General features: G+C 46.3%; 1 protein-coding gene across 1 annotated transcript in view; it reads right to left on the bottom strand.

Moving 5' to 3' along the window:
- Positions 1-1,054: 1,054 nt before the first annotated feature.
- WDR43 (WD repeat domain 43) overlaps positions 1,055-22,216 on the bottom strand; it is a 366,881-nt gene continuing 345,719 nt past the window's right edge. The window contains exons 17-18 of the mRNA XM_085610376.1: positions 2,279-2,331; positions 1,055-2,172 (exon numbers count right to left, since the gene is read on the bottom strand). Of these exons, the coding sequence (XP_085466502.1) occupies positions 2,041-2,172; positions 2,279-2,331 (185 nt within the window). The 3' untranslated portion in view covers positions 1,055-2,040. The remainder of the gene's footprint in view (positions 2,173-2,278; positions 2,332-22,216) is intronic.

Here is a 22,216-nt window from a genome sequence, read left to right as displayed (position 1 = left end):
GATATTTTTGATTGCTCCGGGGTCCCCGCACATGGGCGGGGATTATTCATAGATTATGACTATACACAGAGATCCCCTACTACAGAACACTACTTTCAGCCAACCGGACCATTTTGAGGGACCTAGCTGAACGTTCCGTATGCTGGCCATCTTATCTTTCCCAGTAACAGGCTATTACAGGACCCCCAAGCACTTGGCTCCAGCGGGTTTTAATTTGCTGCTTCTCTAATTGAGTGTTGATGCATAAATTAGGCACTTCATAGAAAGCTGTGAAATTCAATAAGTAGGAGAACCACTGGCATGGACACTAGTAAGCTGCATTGGCAGCTTTTACAGAATGAAGGACCGACACTAGACCATGGGTACTCTCAAACATTTGCCATGGGGCTGCAAAGTATGGTCTGTGGTATGACCGAGGGCCGCACTGATGCCAGGAGGGTGGTGGTAGGGGGTATTGAGTGGGTTAGTGATTGTGTAAAGTGTCCTAAAAAAAATGAAACAGTCAAGCATTCATTTGCAGGTTAATCAATGCTTGCTGGTTTATTTAACATTTAAAAAAAAATATGAGTGCTCAGCAACTAAACAGCATGGGGGGGGAGGCAGGGCATGTAAAGGCCGTACTTGGAGTATCACTGCTCTAGACTAAACAAGATCCTATGTCCAGCAGAAAGAATTCAGTCGATGTTGCAATAAAAAAAATTGGAGTTGATCCATTTTTGCAACCAAGGTAAAGAACTATGGATCAAGCTCATGGAATACGATGTAACAGACCGTTATGAAAATGCTGATTTCCGGAAAAGTGTGTGCCTGACGGAGTTCCAACATACTCTGAAAGGGGCACAGAGAAAAGATGCACTCAAGCAGAATAAAGGCATGAAGCACAATGTAGAACCATGCCCGCACCCAAAAATATTGTAAGATGTATATGCTCTGGTCATCTGAAATAACATTCCTCGAGTCTGGAAAAAGACCCTAGAAAAACACATGCACTATATATAGACAACTTCCAAAAGCATCTATCATTCAACAATCTGAAATATACCACAGCATAATATGTTAAAGGAGAATTATATTTATTCACTTTACAAAGAAGGTGCTAATTAGTTGCCATAAACACCCCCATTTATAGACAAATATACTGTACATTATAACGGTGGCTGTCTGGTTCAAGCTTCCTGTAGCTTGCTTTTAAAAAATGTGTCCATACTGCCTCAGCTTCATCAGATGAGCAAATTGTAATCCTGACGGCCACCCACTGATTAAAAAAAAAAAATAGAGTCCACAGTATTATGCATATTTTCGCATTATATATATTCACAAGCAGAAATTCACCTTAAACTCAAAACCGGTATCTTTTGGCCATCTTTAAACTTACTGTATTTATATACAGGCTCAGTTACATTAAAAAAAAAAATAACGGATTCGCTGATAATTTTATTTTTCGAATGACAAAAAAGCAAAATACCTTAATTTGTACATAAATATAAAAATTGGAGTCTGATTAAAAAGGAAACAGCCCAGGTCTTCCAGTTCAAAGAACAATAAGCCTGGATCGTAAATGAGCACAATGCAGAAAACAAATGGATAGTGATTTCAAATATTACGAAAATATTTAAGAGGAGAAAAGCAGAATGACCATTTGTAACTGCTACGTGAAGCGAACTGTATAAACACCATTTGGCTGATTTGTCTTTTCAGAAAATTTGCCAACACCCAGTTAAGTGTGATTCAAAACTTTCTCCCATTGTAGCAGTGGTAAGTTATTTATTCTACCTACAAATTGTTTCCACCAAATGGAATTTAGTTTGACCACAGGTCAAATTAACATTACTTGTTTGTGGCATAGAATACCAGGGCAAGAGGAGAGGAAAAAGGCCAGCATGGACAAACAGTCTGGATACCAAGATAGAACGGAGTATTCCAAGAATCCCTCCTGTAGAAATGTTGGGCTCAGGTCAGCGCTGAGTAGGTTTTGACTAATTGTTCCATAAGCTGGGGTCCTCCATTTCTTCCACTACACAAAGGAAAAGACGACCTTTGTTACTCTTCTTCACTTTCATTTCCTGGGTCTGGATCAGAATCCCCATTGATTCCTTTGTCAATATGCATGTCTTCATCATTGTCAGATCGATCTTCGTGTTCCGCATCATCCTCTTCCTCCTCCCAGTTGTCCTAATATGAAATACAGCACAGTGCAAGTTAAAACATTTTCAATAACAGGGTACACGTGAGCATGAGGACAAGTGTGTGTGAAAGTCTAATTTCCATCAATACTTACATCAGAATCTTTCTCTGCAACCATTTCATCATCGGATTCTTCCTCAGAAGACTCTGCAATGGAAGATAGAAACTGTAACCACCAAAACACTGACAGGGAAGGTTTTATATTTCAAAAGGGGTGGCAATCAAGGGGTGCTGTATCCCATCACACAAAAGACACAAGTTTTGTTCGAAGCCATCATCAATACCCAATAGCAGTCCTACAAAATACAGATCATGTATTTACATTTTTGTCTAATTCATACAAACACTCAAAACTATTTCCCTCTTTAAGAGGACTGAAACAGCACTCCAATGATGAACTGTCAGGGCATCTTAAAACAGCCGTGGTCAAAAAGGCACCCAAGTAAGGCAATTTGTTTATGCACCATGTTCATAGGTAAGGTATCTATAGTGATAATAAAACCCATTTAATATTATAACACTTTTCCAGTTTTTGTTTACAAATTAACTACTTGAGGGGAAACAGGTGAAGATATTTTAATTAAAAATACTTTCATGACTTACAGCACCTGTGTTCTTAGAAAGGGCTACACATTTTGATATACTGTAGAAAAGTGGATTGTCTGGGGTGGACAAGTGTCCATCTCAAAAGATAAGGGCCCCCAACTGCTAGATGCTACACACATTAAATAAACCTGTGCTCAATCCCTGGTAACATGATAGGAAGCAGTCAGGCTTAAATCAAAGGCAACGTGTAAAGTATTTAAGCAGTGCATACAAAGAAAAAAAAAACCAAGCAGATTCCAAAATCAATAGGACATTTTTATGAGGAAAAAAAAGAAATGCCAAACAGCCAATAAAGGGAAACCTGAATATTTAAAGATTTAATAAAGGTGCTGGGAACCCTCACCAGGACAAAACAAATTCAATTGGATGCAGTGGTACTGCTGGTGGGATAATGCCCCCCAACTGCCCCTTAAGCTAGAGCTCTGAAAGAAACGTTTTCTGATGCCCAAACACCGCAGGAGGAAACTTGAGGCTTCCAGACCGTAAGAGAGGGCCAAGAGCAGAGTCCTGTCCAGGTGCTACTGGTCAGCTGGGCATTTCCAGGAAACTTTTTTTGCAGCTTGTGTTCCTGCAGCCACAGAGGAAATCAGTCAACTGACCCTTGTAGTCAAGTTCTTTGCCCTGGGTACAGGAGGCAGCAGGACTAGTCCTCCAGTGCTCTTCTCTAGTTCCAGAAGTGTTCTAAGGAGGTGCCTGTGGGTACAGCATTTCTGCCTGGCCCCAGTTAGAGGGTCAGGGAGACTCCTGGCCACACCCTAAACAATGAGGTAACATTTCCTGTAGGGAAACCTTATCCCCTTTTTTAATAGTTCCTGTTTGACCTACTGCTAACAATCCCACAGTGCCAGTCAATGACAAAATCCAAGATGGAGAAAATTGATTGCGCAGTGCCTGTGTGTTCACCCAGGGGAATGGCCAGGTTAATGAGCAATCCCCTCCTCTGAAATGATTCTTTAGGTGCTGTTTGCGTTCATCTCTAGTGCACTTGTTGAATACTTTCTGCAAGAAGCTGGGTCTTTATATAGTATACCAAAATGAGGTATACTGTGCAAAGAGTCCAGGTATTCCATTATGAGTGAATAGTGGCTTGCTCTAGTAATACTAAGGTGCTCTTCTTGAGGTTAGTGTGGTCGAGCAGCCTTAGGCTTCTCAGAGAGGAGTGCTAGACATCTGCAAATACACAAGAGTCAATAAATGATGCACATCACTCAATAAGGAGATCCACACCAATTTGTGAAAATAACATCTTTATATATTTATATGGCACCAGAATCAATCCGGTAAGTAAGTTTTACAAGAAAAATACTTAAGAAGTCGACCATGCATTTTTCAGAGGCCACAATATTTCCTATGGGAGGAACAATAAAGATGGCACATAGGTAGAGTACAACGACTTATGAGACCAATCTCCAGGACTTAAGGTGAGTAGGGGGCAAGGTCCAAGACAGCACCATGAGCTCACACCGAGCGGCACTGGGGCAGCCGGGTGCAGTAAGCATCGGGTGGCCAATGTTGGTCTATGGGGATCGGTCTTTGTGTAAAGATGCTGCAGGTTTTGAATGGGATGGCCAGTCGGGCTGAACCAGCGGCAGGCTGGCAAAAACCAGTCAGTCAACACCAGTGGCCGGAAGGTTTTCAGGGGGCATCGCTAAGGTGCCTTCTGGGTGAATGCATTAATAAAGCCAACACTGAAATAAGTGTGGGTTTATGATTAGAGATGTTTGATACCAAACATCCTTATTTTCAGAGAAGCCCTCATGTAGCTGGAGAGCTCGTTTTTACCAGTGTCCAGCACATACTTTAAAATGGCTTCCCTGATCGCTTGTACTGGCAGCAATAAGACTGACCAGAACAGGGGCATATCTGCTCATGTGGATATGCCCTCACATGCGATATAACACACCCTACCTTAGGGCTGTAAGGCCTACTGTAGGGGTGACTTACAAATAGCACATGTCTGTTGAAGTTTTTTTTACATAAGTTCAATTAATGTAGCAGCCTGGCATACATCCAACACCAGAATACCTTCCAATAAAGCTGTTTTGGTGGCACTTTGCTCTGGTGGAATAGGCGCAAAGGCCCTCAGCAGTCTCTTTTTTGGCCAGGACATGTCTTTATGCATACGATGAGCCACATGGACTAGGTTTGTTTCTAGACTGTCTTGGCCTTCTTAGCACCAGCTAAGTTGATAGAAAGCTGGTTATCCACCTAGTGCGCATTTGTGAGCTCAAAACGCTGAAAAGTTTTCTGGGTCGAGCCGGTGAACCCTCTCCTTCAGATGTGTGAGACCGTGCGCAGAGCACAGGGAGAGTGATGTATTGTCATACTTAAAAGGGTGATAGCACTTTTAGCAAAAAGAAAGTGCAAGTTCACAGTAGCAATTAACAGGTTGCACTGAGAGCAGTGGGACATGCATGGGAGACCCTTCAAAAAAAGCATCACAACTTGTGACTTGAATAAAGATCAGGGAAATATAGAAAGGCTGTACCCACCAAAACCCCTTGCTGAAACAGGCGGTTATCGAACAAATAATGAAACCTCTAACAGTCTGATCTGGAGAATGAACGTGACCCACTGCTCCAGGCCACAAACTTCACCCAACGACTGGAATAAATATCCATCAAAATCTGTAAGGAATATGCTACTTAAACAGTATGCATCTGTTCTTGGCATGTAGAGCTGCAGAGTCACACACAATGCATAGGTCACCATCTGGTGGTGGGCCCGGATGATTACACTTTGTTGTTGCCCTGGAAGAAGTCTTTGTAGTCACGAGATAGGCGACTCCTCCTATGGACTATAGTGCGCATGGGTATCGACTTCATCTTCAGATTGTTTTTCGCCATGAAGGGAAATGATGGAGTTATGTGTGAACAGGAAAGATGTCCATTTATGGGCTATCCTAGTAGGATAATACTGGAACAGATAAAGGTAGGTGGGTGGGCGTGTGTGACTCTGCAGCTCTATATGCCAAGAACAGATGCAAACTGGTAAGTAGCATATTCCGTTCGAGGCATATGAGCTGCAGATCACACACTATGCATAGATTGCATAGCAGTTCTCTCCCTTAGCGGCGACCACTAGTATCTGTTGCAGTTGTTTAAAATAGTGTTTTGAGTACAGCCTGGCCCACAGTAGCTTGTTTTGCTTGCACATCTACACAATGTTTTGTGAATGTGTGCGGTGTAGACCATGTAGCTGCTTTGCAAATATCTAGTGGAATGTTTCCTAAAAATGCCATGGATGCCCCTATTTTACGGGTGGAATGAGCCCTAGGGGGAATGGATAAAGTACGTTTTGCTTTGTGCTAGCAAATCTGTAGGCATTTTACAATCCACCTTCCAATACCTGTTTTTGAAATGGGATTGCCATTGTGTGGCGGAGAGAAAGACACAAAAAGTTTTGTTTTACGGAAGGACTTTGTCCTATCAATATAGTAAAGAAGAGCTCTTCTAAGGTCTAGTGTATGAAGAGCTCTTTCAGCTCTCAGCTTTCAGCTGTTGTAGGTTGTGATAAGAATACTGGCAACTCAACAGATTGATTGAGGTGGAAAGGTGAAATGACCTTTGGTAGAAATTTTGGATTAGTTCTTAGAACCACTATTTTGATGTATTTGTAAGAATGGTTCTTCAATTGTTAGTGACTGGAGCTCACTTACTCTCCTGAGTGATGTCATAGCCACTAGAAAAGCGACATTCCATGTAAGAAATTGTAGTTCACATTTGTGTAGGGGCTCGAACGGAGGACCCATAAGTTTAGTGAAAACAATGTTTAAATTCCACACTGGTGAGGGTGGTACCCTGGGAGGAATTATTCTTTTGAGGCCTTCCATGATGGCTTGAACTCTGAAAAGCGACAGATGTTGTCTGTTTTGAAGGTACGCTGCTATAGCAGCTAGATGTAACCTGATGGATGTATATGCTAAATGACATCTGTGAAGATGTAGTAAATAGCATATAATATGCTGGATGGAAACATCTAGTGGATTGATATTATTGAAGTAAATGATAAATCTTTTCCATTTGGCTGCATAGCAGGCTCTAGTAGTGGGACGTCTATGCAATCAGGTGGGAGGTTTAGGTAGCCAAATTCTAGGAGCTCAGGAGCCAAATGACTAAGTTCAGCCGCATGGGGTCCGGATGCATGATCTCTCCATGGTTCTGTGTTAAGAGGTGTGGAGAGAGGCGTAGTTTTTGATGTGGTACCACTGATAGTTGTAGTAGTGTGGTGTACCACGGCTGTCTTACCCAAGTTGGTGCGATTAAGATGAGCGTCAGCGAGTGCTGCTGCATCTTGCGTACCACTAATGAAATGAGTGGGAGAGGCGGAAAAGCGTATGCAAAGATGCCTGACCAATTCATCCATATCACATTGCCTTTGGATAATGGGTGTGGGTACCTGGCGGCGAAGTTTGGGCATTTTGAGTTCTGGTGTGTGGCGAACAGGTTTATGTCTGGATGTCCCCACCTTTGAAAGAAAGGTGGAAGAACTTGCGGATGCAGTTCCCACTCGTGAATTTGTTGTCTGACGACTTAACAGATCCGCAACTTGATTGTGAACTGGTAGATGTTCTGCTAGGAGAAAAATATTTTGAGGATTGGCCCATCTCCATATGCTTTGCGCTAGCTGTGAGAGCTGTAAAGAGTGCGTCCCCCCCGTTTTTGTAGATAGTACATGGCTGTCATGTTGTCCGTCCGGACTTAGACAGTCTTGCCTGAGAGATGCCTTTGGAAGGATTTTAGGGCTAGGAATATGGCTAGTAACGCCAGATGGTTGATGAGGAGTAGCTTTTGTTGAGGTGTACACTTACCTTGTACTGTATGATCTGTTAAATGGGCTCCCCAGCTGATGAGCAATGAGTCTGTGGTTAGCACTACTTGTGGAAGCGGGTCCAGGAACAGTCGACCTTTGAAAAGGTTTTTGGTGTTCCAATACTGCAGAGAGTGATGTGTCACTGTCCACCACCACCAGATTTGTTAGCTGACCCTGGGCTTGGTTCCATCGGCGTGCTAAGCATTCCTGTAAGGGGCGCATCTGAAGTCTTGCATGTGGTACTACGAAAATGCAAGAGGCCATCATTCCTATGAGTTGCATGAACACTCGAGCTGGCAATGAGTGCTGTGGTTGGAATCTTTGTATAAGAGCTTGCATGCTGTTTATCCTGATTGGATTGGGGGTTGCAAGTGCTTTGGAGGTGTCTATTGTGGCACCTAGATACTGTTGACAACGGGACGGCTGGAGATGCGACTGTCTTGTTTATGGTAAACCAGAGTTTGTGTAAGAGCTGAATAGTTTGGTAAGTGTGCTGTGTGCACTGGTGGTATGACTTGGCTTTTATTAGCCAGTCGTCCAGATAGGGGAAAACATGAATGTTCTGCCTCCTTAATTGTGCCGCTACTACTGCGAGGCATTTTGTAAAAACTCGGGGGGCTGTGGTGACTCCGAATGGGAGGACTTTGAACTGGTAATGCGGACCGTCCACCACGAACCGAAGATAGTTCCTGTGAGCTTGGTGAATGGCAATGTGGAAGTAGGCGTCCTTGAGATCTAAGGTGGTAAGGAAATCTCCTTGTGTCAACAAAGGAAGGACTTGTTGCAGAGTGACCATATGGAAATGGTCTGAATGAATATAAAGGTTTAGTGGTCTGAGGTCTAGTATGGGCCTGAGAGAACCGTCCTTTGGTATGAGGAAATGGAGCGAGTAAACCCCTGTATTTTGGTGATGCAGTGGAACTGGTTCTATTGCATGCTTTTGTAGAAGAGCATCTACCTCTTGCTTTAGTAGTGCGACATGTTCTTGTGACACAGGATGCTGTCTGGGTGGTATGTGTGGAGGAGTTGAAGTGAGCTCCAGACAATAACCTGAATGAATTATTCGTTTTACCCACCTGTCTGTTGTGATGGAGTTCCAGACAGGTAGGAACTGTGATAATCTCCCCCCCCCCCCCCGACTGGAGTGGAATAGTCTGGAGGAAGGGGAGGGAAGTCACTGTTTGGAAGTGGAGGCAGTACGAGTGCTGGTGCCTCTACCTTTGGTATTATTGCCTCGATAGCCTCCTCTGTAATATCCTCTGCTGGGTGAGGACTGGGTGAGAGTTTTGAAAGAAGGAGGAGTTGTCAGTGTGGAAATTCTTGGCCGCGCCTCTGTAAGAGGAGCGACGGAAAGACCCTCTCACAGTTTGGGTTTGCAAGGCCCCCATTGACTTGGAGGTATCAGTGTCTTTCTTCATCTTTTCTAAAGATGAATCGACACAGGGGTCAAACAAATGCTGTTGATCGAAAGGCTGATTTAAAGGAATATGCTACTTACCAGTATGCATCTGTTCTTGGCATGTAGAGCTGCAGATCTACACACGTTTGCATAGATCTCCATCTGGTGTTGGGCCCGGATGTTTGCAGTTTGTTTTTCCTCTTGGAAAGTCTTTGGAAGTCACGAGGTTGGTGACTCCTCCCTTGGTTCGTATTGCGCATGGGCTTCGGCTCCATCCTCAGATAGTTTCGCCAGCAGGGAATGATGGAGCGTAGTAATAACAGTGAAGAAACCCATGTGTGTTGTATCTAAATAAGATAGACCGGAACAGATACAGGTAGCCGGGGAGGCGGGTGGGCGTGTGTAGATCTGCAGCTCTACATGCCAAGAACAGATGCATACTGGTAAGTAGCATATTCCGTTCGAGGCATACGAGCTGCAGATTACACACTTTTGCATAGACTATATTTATTTATTTATTTATAGAGCGCATGGTTATACCTGTTCCCAACCTTAGCGGCGACCACCGGTATCTGTTGCAGTGATTGAAATAGTGTTTTCAGTACAGCCTGGCCCACACTAGCTTGTTGCTTGGTTTGCACATCTACACAGTAATGTTTAGTGAAAGTGGGCGGTGTTGACCATGTAGCTGCCTTGCAGATATCATCTAATGGGATGTTCCCTAGAAAAGCCATAGAAGCCCCTATCTTTCTTGTAGAGTGGGCTTTAGGGGGAACAGATAGCGTGCGTTTTGCTTTGTGGTAGCAAATCTGTATGCATTTTACAATCCACCTAGCTATCCCTGATTTAGAGATGGGGTTGCCTTTATGAGGTGGAGAGAAAGAGAAACAGTTGCTTTGTCTTTTTGAAAGTTTGTGTTCTCTGGATGTAGTAAAGTAAGGCCCTTTTAACATCCAGTGTGTGTAGAGCCCTTTCTGCAACAGTTTGAGGTTGCGAGAAAAAAAACGGTAATTCTACCGATTGGTTTAGATGAAAGGGTGAGATGACTTTGGGTAGGAATTTTGGGTTGGTACGGAGGACAACCTTGTTCGGGTGCATTTGGAGAAAAGGTTCTTGTATAGTAAGTGCTTGTATTTCACTGACCCTTCTAAGGGAGGTGATGGCTACCAGGAATGCTGTTTTCCATGTGAGGAATTGCAGTTCGCATTTATGCAAGGGTTCAAAAGGCGGTCCCATTAGCCTTGTGAGCACTATATTTAAGTTCAACACAAGTGAGGGTGGCACTCTGGGGGGAATTATTTGTTTGAGGCCTTCCATGAAGGCTTTAATGGCAGGCACTCTGAAAAGTGATAGGTGCTGCCTGTTCTGTAGGTAAGCGGCAATTGCTGCGAGGTGTAGCCGAATGGGTGTATATGCTAGGTTACATCTTTGTAGGTGTAGTAAGTAGCACATGATGTGCTGTATGGATGCGTCTAGAGGGTTGGTTGTGTTATGGCAATAAACAACAAATCTTTTCCACTTGGCAGCGTAGCAGGCTCTAGAGGTAGGACGTCTAGCTTCTCTGATAACATTCATACAGTCGGGGGGGAAGGTTAAGATATCCGAACTCTAAGATTTCAGGAGCCAGATCGCAAGGTTGAGCTGAGCTGGGTCCGGGTGTCTGATATCTCATGGTTCTGGGTTAGGAGGCATGGTGAGGTGTAATTTTTGGTGTGGCACTACTGAGAGTTCCAGCAACGTGGTGTACCACGGTTGTCTGGCCCACATTGGAGCTACTAGAATGAGTGTGAGGGAGTGCTGCTGTAGCTTTCGCACCACTAATGGAATTAGTGGGAGAGGTGGAAAGGCGTATGCAAATTTGCCTGACCAGTTCATCCATATCGCATTGCCTTTGGACAATGGGTGTGGGTATCTGGCGGCGAAGCTTGGGCATTTTTTGTTTTCGTGGGTGGCGAATAGGTCTATTTGTGGATGCCCCCACATTTGAAAGAACGGGTGAAGAACTTGCGGGTGAAGTTCCCACTCGTGGATCTGCTGCGTCTGTCTGCTGAGCAGATCTGCCATGGTGTTCTGGACTCCTGTGACATGTTGGGCTAGGAGAAAGATTTTGTGTGGAATTACCTATCTCCATATGCTCTGTGCTAGGAGAGCTGTGGAGTGTGTGTGCCGCCTTGTTTTTGGATGTAGTACATGGCGGTCATGTCGTCCGTGCGGATAAGGACTGCCTTGCCTAAAATCTGAGTGTGAAAGGATTTTAGGGCTAGAAAGATTGCCAGTAGCTCCAGATGATTGATGTTGAGTAACTTTTGTTGCGGCGTCCATGTGCCCTGCACTGTGAGGTGTAGTAGATGAGCTCCCCAGCCGGAGAGCGATGCGTCCGTTGTCAGGATTATTTGTGGAACCGGGTCCAGGAACGGTCGACCTCTGGAAAGATTTGTGGTGTTCCACCACTGCAGAGAGCGATGGGTGCGACCGTCAACCAACACCAGATCTGTCAGTTGCCCCTGGGCCAGGTTCCATTGGCGCGCTAAGCACTCTTGGAGTGGACTCATCAGGAGTCTTGCATGAGGCACTATAAAAATGCAAGAGGCCATCATCCCTATCAGTTGCATAAACACTTTTGCTGGGAGGGAGTGTTGAAGTATGAATTTTTGACGCAAACCCTGAATGCTTGCGATCCTCGACGGATTGGGGTAGGCAATGGCTTTTGATGTGTCTATGGTGGCACCAAGGTATTGCTTTATGTGGGATGGTGTTAGCTGGGACTTTTGGTGGTTCACCGTGAAGCCTAGTTGGTGAAGTAGTTGGATTGTAGTGGCGGTGTGGTGTACACATTGGTTGTAGGACGTGGCTTTTATCAGCCAGTCGTCCAGATTCGGGAAGACGTGAATGTGCTGTCTTCTGAGGTGTGCCGCCACTACCGCTAGGCACTTGGTAAATACCCGTGGTGGTGCTGTTGTGACCCCGAATGGGAGCACCTTTAACTGGTAGTGTTGCCCGTCCACTACGAATCTGAGGTACTTTCTGTGGGCATGATGTACCGGAATGTGAAAGTACGCGTCTTTCAAGTCCAGTGTGGTGAGAAAGTCGTTCTGAGAGAGGAGCGGAAGTACCTGCTGAAGTGTTACCATGTGAAAATGGTCTGAATGTATGTATGTGTTTAGAGGCCGGAGATATAAGATACGTCGTAGAGTCTCGTCTCTTTTTGGTATCAGAAAATATAGGGAGTAGACTCCTACATTTTGCTGATGGTTGGGGACCTGTTCTATTGCGTGTTTTTGCAGGAGGGAGATCACCTCCTGTTTTAGTAACGTGGAATGTTCTTGTGACATTGGGCGTTGCCTGGGTGGAATGTTGGGGGGGGGGGGGGGAAATGTGAGTTCCAGGCAGTACCCTGAACGAATAATTTGGGTCACGCACTTGTCTGATGTGATGGACTCCCAGACATGAAGGAAATTTTGTAGTCTGCCCCCGACCGGAGTGGGATGGTCTGGGGGGAGCAGGGGAAGTCATTGGGTAGGCGGTGTGGCAGAGCGGGCGGCATTTGTTTTGCCTCTGCCTTTGTTATTTCCTCTATAGCCGCCTCTTTGGTAACCTTTTGTGAAGGTGGACTGAGGAGGGGATTTGTAGGACGTGGATGCGCTATCTGAGGAATAGCCTCTGCCCGTGCCCCGAAAGGAAGAGCGGCGAAAGGAGCGTCTAGGAGGGTGTGACTGTAGGGCTCCCATAGACTTCACCGTATCTGTATCTTTTTTAATCTTCGAGGGCCTCATCTATCTTTGGACCGAATAAATGTTCCTGATCGAATGGGTGGTTTAATATGGAGGCTTGTACCTCGGGTTTAAAGCCTGACACTCTCAGCCAAGCGTGTCGACGGAGTAGGACACTGGTGTTAATGGCCCTGGAAGCGGTGTCTGCTGCGTCTAAGACACAGCGTATAGAGGTATTGGTTATGGTCTTACCCTCTTGGATTAATTCATTGGCCCCATTTTTATATTTTTCAGGGAGATGGTGCATGATGGTTTCCAGTTCATCATAATGCGCTCTGTCGTATCTGGCCAATAGCGCTTGAGTGTTGGCGATACGCCATATATTAGCTGCCTGTGACGCAGTGCGTTTTCCTGATGCGTCCAGGAGCTTTGATTCCTTGTCAGGTGGTGGTGCTTCGCCTGACGCCTGGGAATGATCTTTTTCTTGCGGTGGATATCACTAGGGAATCCAGTGGCGCTGGCCCTTTGATGTAGGCAGGATCTGTAGGGGCAGCTTTATACTTTTTTCTATGCGTGGGTTTAGGACCCTAGCCCTGACTGGGTCTTTAAAAACCTCTGGCGCATGTTTTATTACCCCTTTGAGCATAGGTAGTATAGCAGTAGACCTATGTGCTGTATCAAAGGTATCTAGGAGGAAATCTTCCTCTACTGGGTCAGTGTGTAGCTCTACCCCGTGATAATGTGCCGCCCTCTGAGGTAGGTGGTGAAAACCTAGTGAGTCTTCAGGTGGCGATGGCCTGGTTGGATATAGGTCATCTTGTGGGACATCTGGAATGTCTGGATTATTATAATCATCCCAGGGGTCTGGGGATCCTGTAGGGGTGGGGTCTTGTGGCACATCTGCTGGGTCGTAGTATGGGTCCCCCTGATCATCATGGTCTGGAGACGGGGTCGGAGAGCGATGAGGCAGGGGTGGAGGGGGTGGAGGGGGAGAGGGTGGAGGAGGTGGAAGAGGCGGGGAAGGCACTCTGAAAGGGGAGGTAGCACAGTCCTTCCTCTCTGGCGGTGGAGCTGGTTTGTCCAAATGTCTCTTTTTAGAAGACCGTGCCAAAGACAGTGCCAAATGTCCAGTTTTGGGATCCTTGGTAAGTGTCTTTTGCAAAGATTTAGGAGTAAAAAGTTCTTGCGACATTGGTTGTTCGGTCGGCGCCGATGTTTTCGGGGCCGACGGCTTCTTAGGCTTGTCTGTGCCGTGCTTTTTGGGAACCTCCGATTTTTTGTTCGGTGCCGAGACAGGCTTTGGCACGGGAGTGTCGGTGCCGAGGGCCTTATGATGTTTAGTCGGCACAGAGAGGCTGGGTTTCGACACCGAGGGCTTTGGTGTGGAGCTCGGTGTCGAGGTAGAGGCCGATCTTTTCTTCGGTGCCGAATGGTGTTTTTCGGCACCGCTGGCAGGCTGGCTCGAGGCCGAGCCGCCGGAATGCTTACTTGGCTTCGTCACCGGGCCCAAAGTTGGGGTGTTCGAAGCAGTGTCTCTGGTCTTGCCTAGGCCCGAAGGCGTGACCAAAGCCTTTTTGGGTGTCGGCGCGGGTGTGGGAGGGGATATTTTACTCACGACCCTCTGCGCCGGGGTGATGTCCTCCACATCAGAGTCGTCGGCTCCGGAAGCACTGACGAGGTCCTCTTCGGTGTGCTGGTGTCCCGGAGCTTCGACGTCATCCCCGAAGATGTTGACTGGAACGGAAGTCGAGGAGTGCGCCATTTTCCGTCTGGCCCGTCGGTCTCAAATAGTCTTTTTGGATCTAAAAGACTTGCAGGCGGGACAGTCTCGAGCCTCGTGTTCCAGGGAGAAGCAGAGGTTGCACACCTCATGAAGATTGGTGGGGGGGGAATTTGGACCCACATCGAGGGCACTTCTTGAATGGAGTTCTTTCCATCAGCCGGGACCGGAGCCTGGAATCGAAGGTGCGTCGAAGAAGGTGATTGAGGAGATCAGTATCTAAATACCGCGGAGAGCGAGGATTCCGATTCGATAGTCGAACTGGAATGTTCGGAACCGGAGCGCAAAGTATTACATCCGAGCCCGATGGCGGAAAAAAAACAATCTGAGGATGGAGCCGAAGCCCATGCGCAATAAGAACCAAGGGAGGAGTCACCAACCTCGTGACTTCCAAAGACTTTCCAAGAGGAAAAACAAACTGCAAACATCCGGACCCAACACCAGATGGCGATCTATGCAAAAGTGTGTAATCTGCAGCTCATATGCCTCGAACATAGTGTTTTGCACCTCTGGTTTATGTCCGGAGATACGCAGCCATGCATGTCTACATAAGAGCAGACTAGTATTTATTGCCCTAGAGGCTGTGTCTGCAACATCTAGAGCACAGCAAATGGAGGTGTTTTTGATAATGTTACCTTCTTGGATTAGGTCATTAGTCCTGGTTTTATACTTATCAGGGAGATGTTCTAATAGGGTCTCCAGCTCATCATAATGAGCCCCATTATACCTTGACAGTAATGCCTGTGTATTGGCAATCCTTCAAACAGCCGCTTGGGATGCCATCCACTTACCTGAGGCATCCAATAATTTAGACTCTTTATCAGGGGGTGGGGCATCCCCTGATGTTTGTGAGTTGGCTCTCGAGCATTAGAAACAACTAATGAGTCTAGCGGGAGCTGGCCTTTAATATAAGCTGGGTCAGAAGGGGCAGGCTTATATTTTTTCTCAATCCTAGGATTGATAACTCTGGCTCTCACAGGGTCTTTCAAGACCTCTGGGGCGTGTTTGATGACCCCCTTGAGCATAGGTAGTGTTATTGTGGACCTTTGCGAAGATGTGATTGTGTCCATAAGGAAGTCAACTACGGGGTCAGTGTGCATATCTACCCCATGAAACTGAGCAGCCCTGTGTAATACTATGGTGTCGTCTGGAGGGGATGGTTTAGAGGGATAAATGTCCTCCTGAGGCACATCAGGTGCACCTGGTGCTTCATAGTCTTCCGAGGGGTCCTGAGATGGTGAACTAAGGTCCCTGGGGTCTTCGAATGGTTCATTATTCCCGTCCCCAAAATCGTCATCGTCATATAAAGGTGGAGTGTTTTGGGGTAATGGGGAATTTATAGTAGAAATGTCAGGCTCTGGCACAAATGGAGGTGGTGAGATGTCCCTTATGGAATAAGTTTGGGCATTTTTCTTCTGAGGAGCTGGAGGGGCCAGTTTACTCTTCTTAGGCTGCAGTATTTGACCTGTTTTGGGGTTTTGTAGAAGAGCCTTTGGCAATGGGTCCGGCTTAAAAAGTTCTTCACCAGCAGTGTCCTTTTTGGGAACAGACTTTTTCGGATCCGAGCGTTTGTCTGGTTTAGATTTGGGAGGTGTTTTTAGCTCCTTTTGCTAGGAACCTTTCTTTGGTTGGGGACCGGAATCTTTTTTCGGTTCGAAAGGTTTAAGTTCCAAATATTTCTTCGGTACCGGTTGTATAGGTTTCGGATGTTTTTTCGGCCCCGGTTGTTTCGGATCACGATGTTTCCTTGGTTCCGGTTGCTTCGGGTCCGAAATGTTTCTCTGTACCGGCTGCTTCAGTTCAGAGTGTTTTTTCGGTAGGGGCTTGGGTTCCAAAGATTTTTTCGGTGCCGGGTGGCTAGGTTCCGACACCTTCAGTGGGAGTTATTTCGGGACCGGAATGTGGTCGGAGTGGAGGGAAGGTTGACTCGATCCAGAGTCACCTGAAGGCTTTAGTTTCGTCTTCTTTGTCGGGCCAGAAGACGGGGCAACAGAAGTGTGAGAATGGCATCCACCTAGGCCCGAGGGTGAAGGTGTTACCATAGCCTTGTCCGACATGGAAAGGTGCGAGGGGTCAGTAGAGTCGACGTCTGTACTTCCGACCCGTTGACCTGCCTGAATGCGGTCATCGTCTGCATCGTCATCTGCCTGCAGATCATCTTCGGAATCGGGGTCTTCGGCTTGAGAGTCGATGACCAGCTGCCTTTGGTGTCTTCCGACTCCTGTTGATATGGAGTCTCTGGGACGATATCGACTGGAGGCGCTGAAGCTTGAGCCATGGCCCTTCGAGCCCGTCGATCTCTGATGGTTTTCTTCGACTTGATGGAGATGCAGGCCTGGCAGTGTCGACTTTCGTGTTGTGGCGACAAACAGAGGTTGCAGACTTGGTGCAGATCAGTGTGGGGGAATTTGTGTCCACACTGAGGGCACTTTTTGAAAGGTATCCTTTCCATCGGCCAAGGGCCTGATGGCGCAGGAGGGCCCGACAGCCCACTTAGACAACCGGAATCAAAATGTAGGTTTTAAACGATGCGCGTCGAAGAGGGATCGCGATCGAAAAACGATACTGACGATAGGGTTAAGGATGGCGCGTCGAAAGGTCGATCGGTAACAAACTCGACAGGGAGCATGACTAACACATCCGAACCAAATGGCGGAAAAAAATCTGAAGATGGAGTCGATGCCCATGCGCACTACAGTCCATAGGAGGAGTCACCTATCTCGTGACTACAAAGACTTCTTCCAGGACAACAACAAAGTAATCATCCGGGCCCACCACCAGATGGGGACCTATGCATAGTGTGTGATCTGCAGCTCATATGCCTCTAAACATGACTTTCAGATACGGTGCAGCAGCCCAGAAGTTCATGGACCATTTTTTCAACATTTTAAAACTGCTATTATACATTCTATCCTTTTTCTTTGCTTTTTTAGTGCACACCTGTAGGAAAGTGGCTCTATATATACTGTTCCCAAACAGGTACAGTGTGTATAGAGTCCACACTCCCCAGAGGTTTGGCAGAGGCTAAAGTTAGATATAACCTTACTCTCTAAAGTGGTAGCTTAGTCGAGCAGTAAGGCCGTATCAGAGGACAGTGTAAAGCATGTGTTGTACACACTCAGTCTGCAAATGGTCTCACACACTCGAACTGAACTCTAGCCAATGGCTTGTATAAAAAAATAGATGGTTGTTTTATTTTAGAACCAACAATAGGTATCAAAATATACTTTCTCAGAATGAGATGCTTTAGTTATATACTTTGCAAAAGACAATTGACTCGGAATGCAATAGTTACAGTTTGTTGCAACAGGCAACACAATTTCAAACACAATAATACATTGAACTCAATGGGAATTTTAAGTTGTATGCAATTGATTACTCTCAGGATTACTTTTGTAACTCCAGAACTGGATCCTAGATTCAGTCCTGGGACAGTTCTTGGAAACAAGTGAATAAAATACTTTTTAGCTACTGTTGCGATTTTTAAGCAATATTTTGCCATTTTAAAAGTTGACACTTAGGATAACATTGGTAATTTGATCAGAAAAAGTTTCTATCGAAGGAAATTCACTTAGCAGGTAAGTGGGGTTATGGTTACTTTTTCTAGGTCAGTGTTGGATCCTGGATCCAGCACTAGTGTATCACCTGTAAGCAGTTGAGAAACTGCGTTTAAGTTATACAGGCGATTTTTAAGGAATATTTATAAGTTTGCAAAATCGACAGAAGAAATTTCACAGAAAAACAGTCAATGGTTTCCTATGGAAGAAAATTCGAGTTAAGGGTAAAGTATGTACTCGCTACTTTTGTAATCCAGTACTGGGCTCCTAGGCCCAGTACTGGGACCTCTATCTAAAACAGGTAAGCAATTACGTTTTCACAGTTGGTACGATTTTTAAAGAATATTTCTAGTTGGCAAAAATCGACACTTAGAAGAAATTTCACAGAAAAACAGTCAATGGTTTCCTATGGGAGAAAGGAATATGCTACTTACCAGTATGCATCTGTTCTTGGCATGTAGAGCTGCAGAGTTGTACACTTAGCATAGGTCGCCATCTGGTGTTGGGCCCGGATGTTTGCAGTTTGTTTTTCTTCTTGGACCGTCTTTGGAAGTCACGAGTTTGGTGACTCCTCCTTCGGTCCGTACTGCGCATGGGCTTCGGCTCCATCCTCAGATTGTTTTTCGCCAACAGGGAAATGATGGAGCGTAGTAATAACAGTGAGAAACCCATGTGTGTTGTATCTAAATAAGATGGACTGGAACGGATACAGGTAGCCGGGGAGGCGGGTGGGCGTGTACAACTCTGCAGCTCTACATGCCAAGAACAGATGCATACTGGTAAGTAGCATATTCCGTTCGAGGCATATGAGCTGCAGATTGTACACTTAGCATAGATTATATAGCAGTACCCAACCTTAGCGGCGACCACCGGTATCCGTTGCAGCTGTTTGAAAGAGTGTTTTTAGTACAGCCTGGCCCACCCTAGCTTGCTGCTGGGAATGCACATCTACACAGTAGTGTTTTGTGAATGTGTGCGGTGTAGACCATGTGGCTGCCTTGCATATGTCATCTAAGGGTATATTCCCTAGAAAAGCCATAGAAGCCCCTAACTTTCTTGTAGAGTGGGCTTTAGGGGGAACAGATAATGTTCTTTTTGCCTTCTGATAGCAAATTTGTATGCATTTTACAATCCACCTAGCTATCCCTGCTTTTGAGATGGGGTTGCCTTTATGTGGTGGAGAAAAGGAAACGAACAACTGTTTGGTCTTCCTGAAGGGTTGCGTTCTTTGTATGTAATATAGCAACGCTCTTTTCACATCTAGTGTGTGTAAGGCCCTTTCCGCAACAGATTGGGGTTGCGAAAAGAAGACAGGTAATTCCACTGATTGATTGAGGTGGAAGGGGGTAATGACTTTGGGCAGGAACTTCGGATTAGTTCGAAGTATGACCTTGCTGTGATGCATTTGTATGTAAGGTTCCTGTATGGTGAACGCTTGTATTTCACCAACCCTTCTAAGGGAAGTGATAGCTACAAGGAAAGCTGTTTTCCAGGTGAGAAATTGTAGCTCACATTTGTGCATTGGTTCGAAGGGCGGACCCATTAGTCGTGTAAGGACCAAATTTAGATTCCATACAGGGGAGGGTGGTGCCCTGGGAGGAATTGCTCGTTTAAGGCCTTCCATGAAGGCTTTGATAGCGGGCACTCTGAAGAGTGACAAATGCTGTCTGTTTTGTAGATAGGCAGCGATCGCTGCTAGGTGTAGGCGTATGGATGAATACGCCAGGTTACACCTGTGAAGATGGAGCAGATAGCATATGATGTGTTGTATGGATGCATCTAGAGGGTTGATTGTATTGTTACGGCAGTACATTACAAATCTTTTCCACTTTGCGGCATAGCATGCTCTAGTGGTTGGACGTCTGGCTTCCATGATGATGTTCATGCAATCAGGGGGAAGGTTAAGGTACCCGAATTCTAAGATTTCAGGAGCCAGATCGCCAGGTTGAGCTGAGCTGGGTCCGGGTGCCTGATTTCTCCATGGTTCTGGGTTAGGAGGCATGGGGAAAGGTGCAGTTTTTGATGTGGTACCACTGATAGTTGTAGTAGCGTGGTGTACCACGGCTGTCTGGCCCACGTCGGAGCTACCAGAATGAGTGTGAGGGAGTGCTGTTGTAGTTTCCTGACCACTAATGGAATTAGTGGGAGAGGTGGAAAGGCGTATGCAAATCTGCCTGACCAGTTCATCCATATCGCATTGCCCTTGGACAATGGGTGTGGGTATCTGGCGGCGAAGCTTGGGCATTTTTTGTTTTCGTGGGTGGCGAAGAGGTCTATTTGAGGATGCCCCCACTGTTGGAAGAATGGGTGAAGAACTTGTGGATGCAGTTCCCATTCGTGTAGTTGTTGAGTCTGTCTGCTGAGCAGATCTGCTATGGTGTTTTGTACGCCTGGAACATGTTGTGCCAGGAGAAAAATGTTTTGGGGAATTGCCCATCTCCATATGCTCTGGGCTAAGCGGGAGAGCTGGGGAGAGTGTGTCCCCCCCTGTTTCTGTATATAATACATCGCAGTCATGTTGTCTGTGCGAATGAGGACTGCTTTGCCTGAAATCTGCTTTTGGAAAGATTTTAGGGCTAGAAAGATCGGCAAAAGCTCCAGATGGTTGATGTGGAGCGTTTTTTGCTGTGGCGTCCATAGACCTTGCATTGTGAGGTGTAAGAGGTGCGCTCCCCAGCCGGAGAGCGATGCGTCCGCTGTTAGAGTCACTTGGGGAACCGGGTCCAGGAACGGCCGTCCCTTGGAAAGGTTTGTGGTGTTCCACCACTGCAGAGAGTGATGTGTGCGGCCGTCCACCAACACCAGATCCGTCAGCTGACCCTGGGCCTGGTTCCACTGTTGTGCTAGGCACTCCTGAAGTGGACGCATGTGGAGTCTTGCATGGGGCACTATAAAGATGCAAGACGCCATCATCCCTATGAGCTTCATAAACACTCTTGCTGGTAGAGAGTGTTGAGGAAGGAATATTTTGCGTAAGGCTAGAATGCTTGTGATTCTGGCTGAGTTTGGATAGGCAATACCTTTTGAGGTGTCTATGGTGGCCCCGAGATATTGCTTTGTGTGAGATGGTATGAGGTGGGACTTTTGGTAGTTCACCGTGAAGCCTAGCTGATGAAGCAGTTGGATGGTGCTGTTTGTATGTTGCACGCATTGGTGGTAGGACGCGGCTTTTATGAGCCAGTCGTCTAAGTAAGGGAAGACGTGAACATGTTGACGTCTGAGGTGTGCTGCTACTACTGCTAGGCATTTGGTAAACACCCGTGGTGCAGTGGTGACCCCGAAGGGGAGAACCTTGAATTGGTAATGTTGCCCGTCCACCACGAACCTGAGGTATTTTCTGTGAGAGGGGTGTATTGGAATGTGAAAGTATGCGTCTTTCAGATCCAAGGTTGTGAGAAAGTCTCCCTGGCAGAGGAGTGGGAGGACTTGCTGTAGGGTGACCATGTGAAAATGGTCTGAATGTATGTAGGCATTTAGAGGCCGGAGGTCGAGAATGGGTCTGAGGGTCCCGTCTTTCTTTGGTATTAAGAAATATAGGGAGTAGACCCCTAGATTTTGTTGATTGACGGGGACCTGCTCTATAGCGTGTTTTTGGAGGAGCGAGAGTACCTCTTGTTTGAGCAGTGTGGAATGCTCTTGGGACATTGGACGGTGCCTTGGTGGGATATTGGGTGGGGTAGATGTTAGCTCGAGGCAGTACCCTGACCGAATGATTTGGGTCACCCATTTGTCCGATGTTATGGACTCCCATACGTGGATAAAATCTTGTAGTCTGCCCCCGACCGGAGTGGAATGGTCTGGGGGGAGCGAAGGGGAGTCATTGTGCGGGTGGGGTGGCAGAACGGGTATTGTTGGTTTTGCCCCTGCCCTTATTGTTGTTGCCTCTGTAACCACCTCTTTGGTTGCCCTTTGAAAAGGTATTTTGAGGAGGGGATTTGTAGGTGGTAGAGGCATTATCGGTGGAGGAGCCTCTACCTGTGCCACGAAAGGACGAGCGTCGAAAGGAACGCTTAGAGGCTTGGGTCTGGAGCGCTCCCATAGACTTCGCTGTGTCTGTATCTTTCTTCATTTTTTCGAGCGCTTCGTCTACCTTTGGGCCAAAGAGTGTTTGCTGGTCAAAGGTGTGATTAAGTATTGATGTCTGGACCTCAGGCTTGAACCCTGATAT

Source organism: Triturus cristatus, chromosome 6 (genome assembly GCF_964204655.1).
Source record: "Triturus cristatus chromosome 6, aTriCri1.1, whole genome shotgun sequence".
In the NCBI taxonomy this organism is placed as follows: Eukaryota; Metazoa; Chordata; class Amphibia; order Caudata; family Salamandridae; genus Triturus; species Triturus cristatus.
Note: the sequence above shows the minus strand (reverse complement) of the source record. Positions and strands in the feature narration are given on the sequence as shown.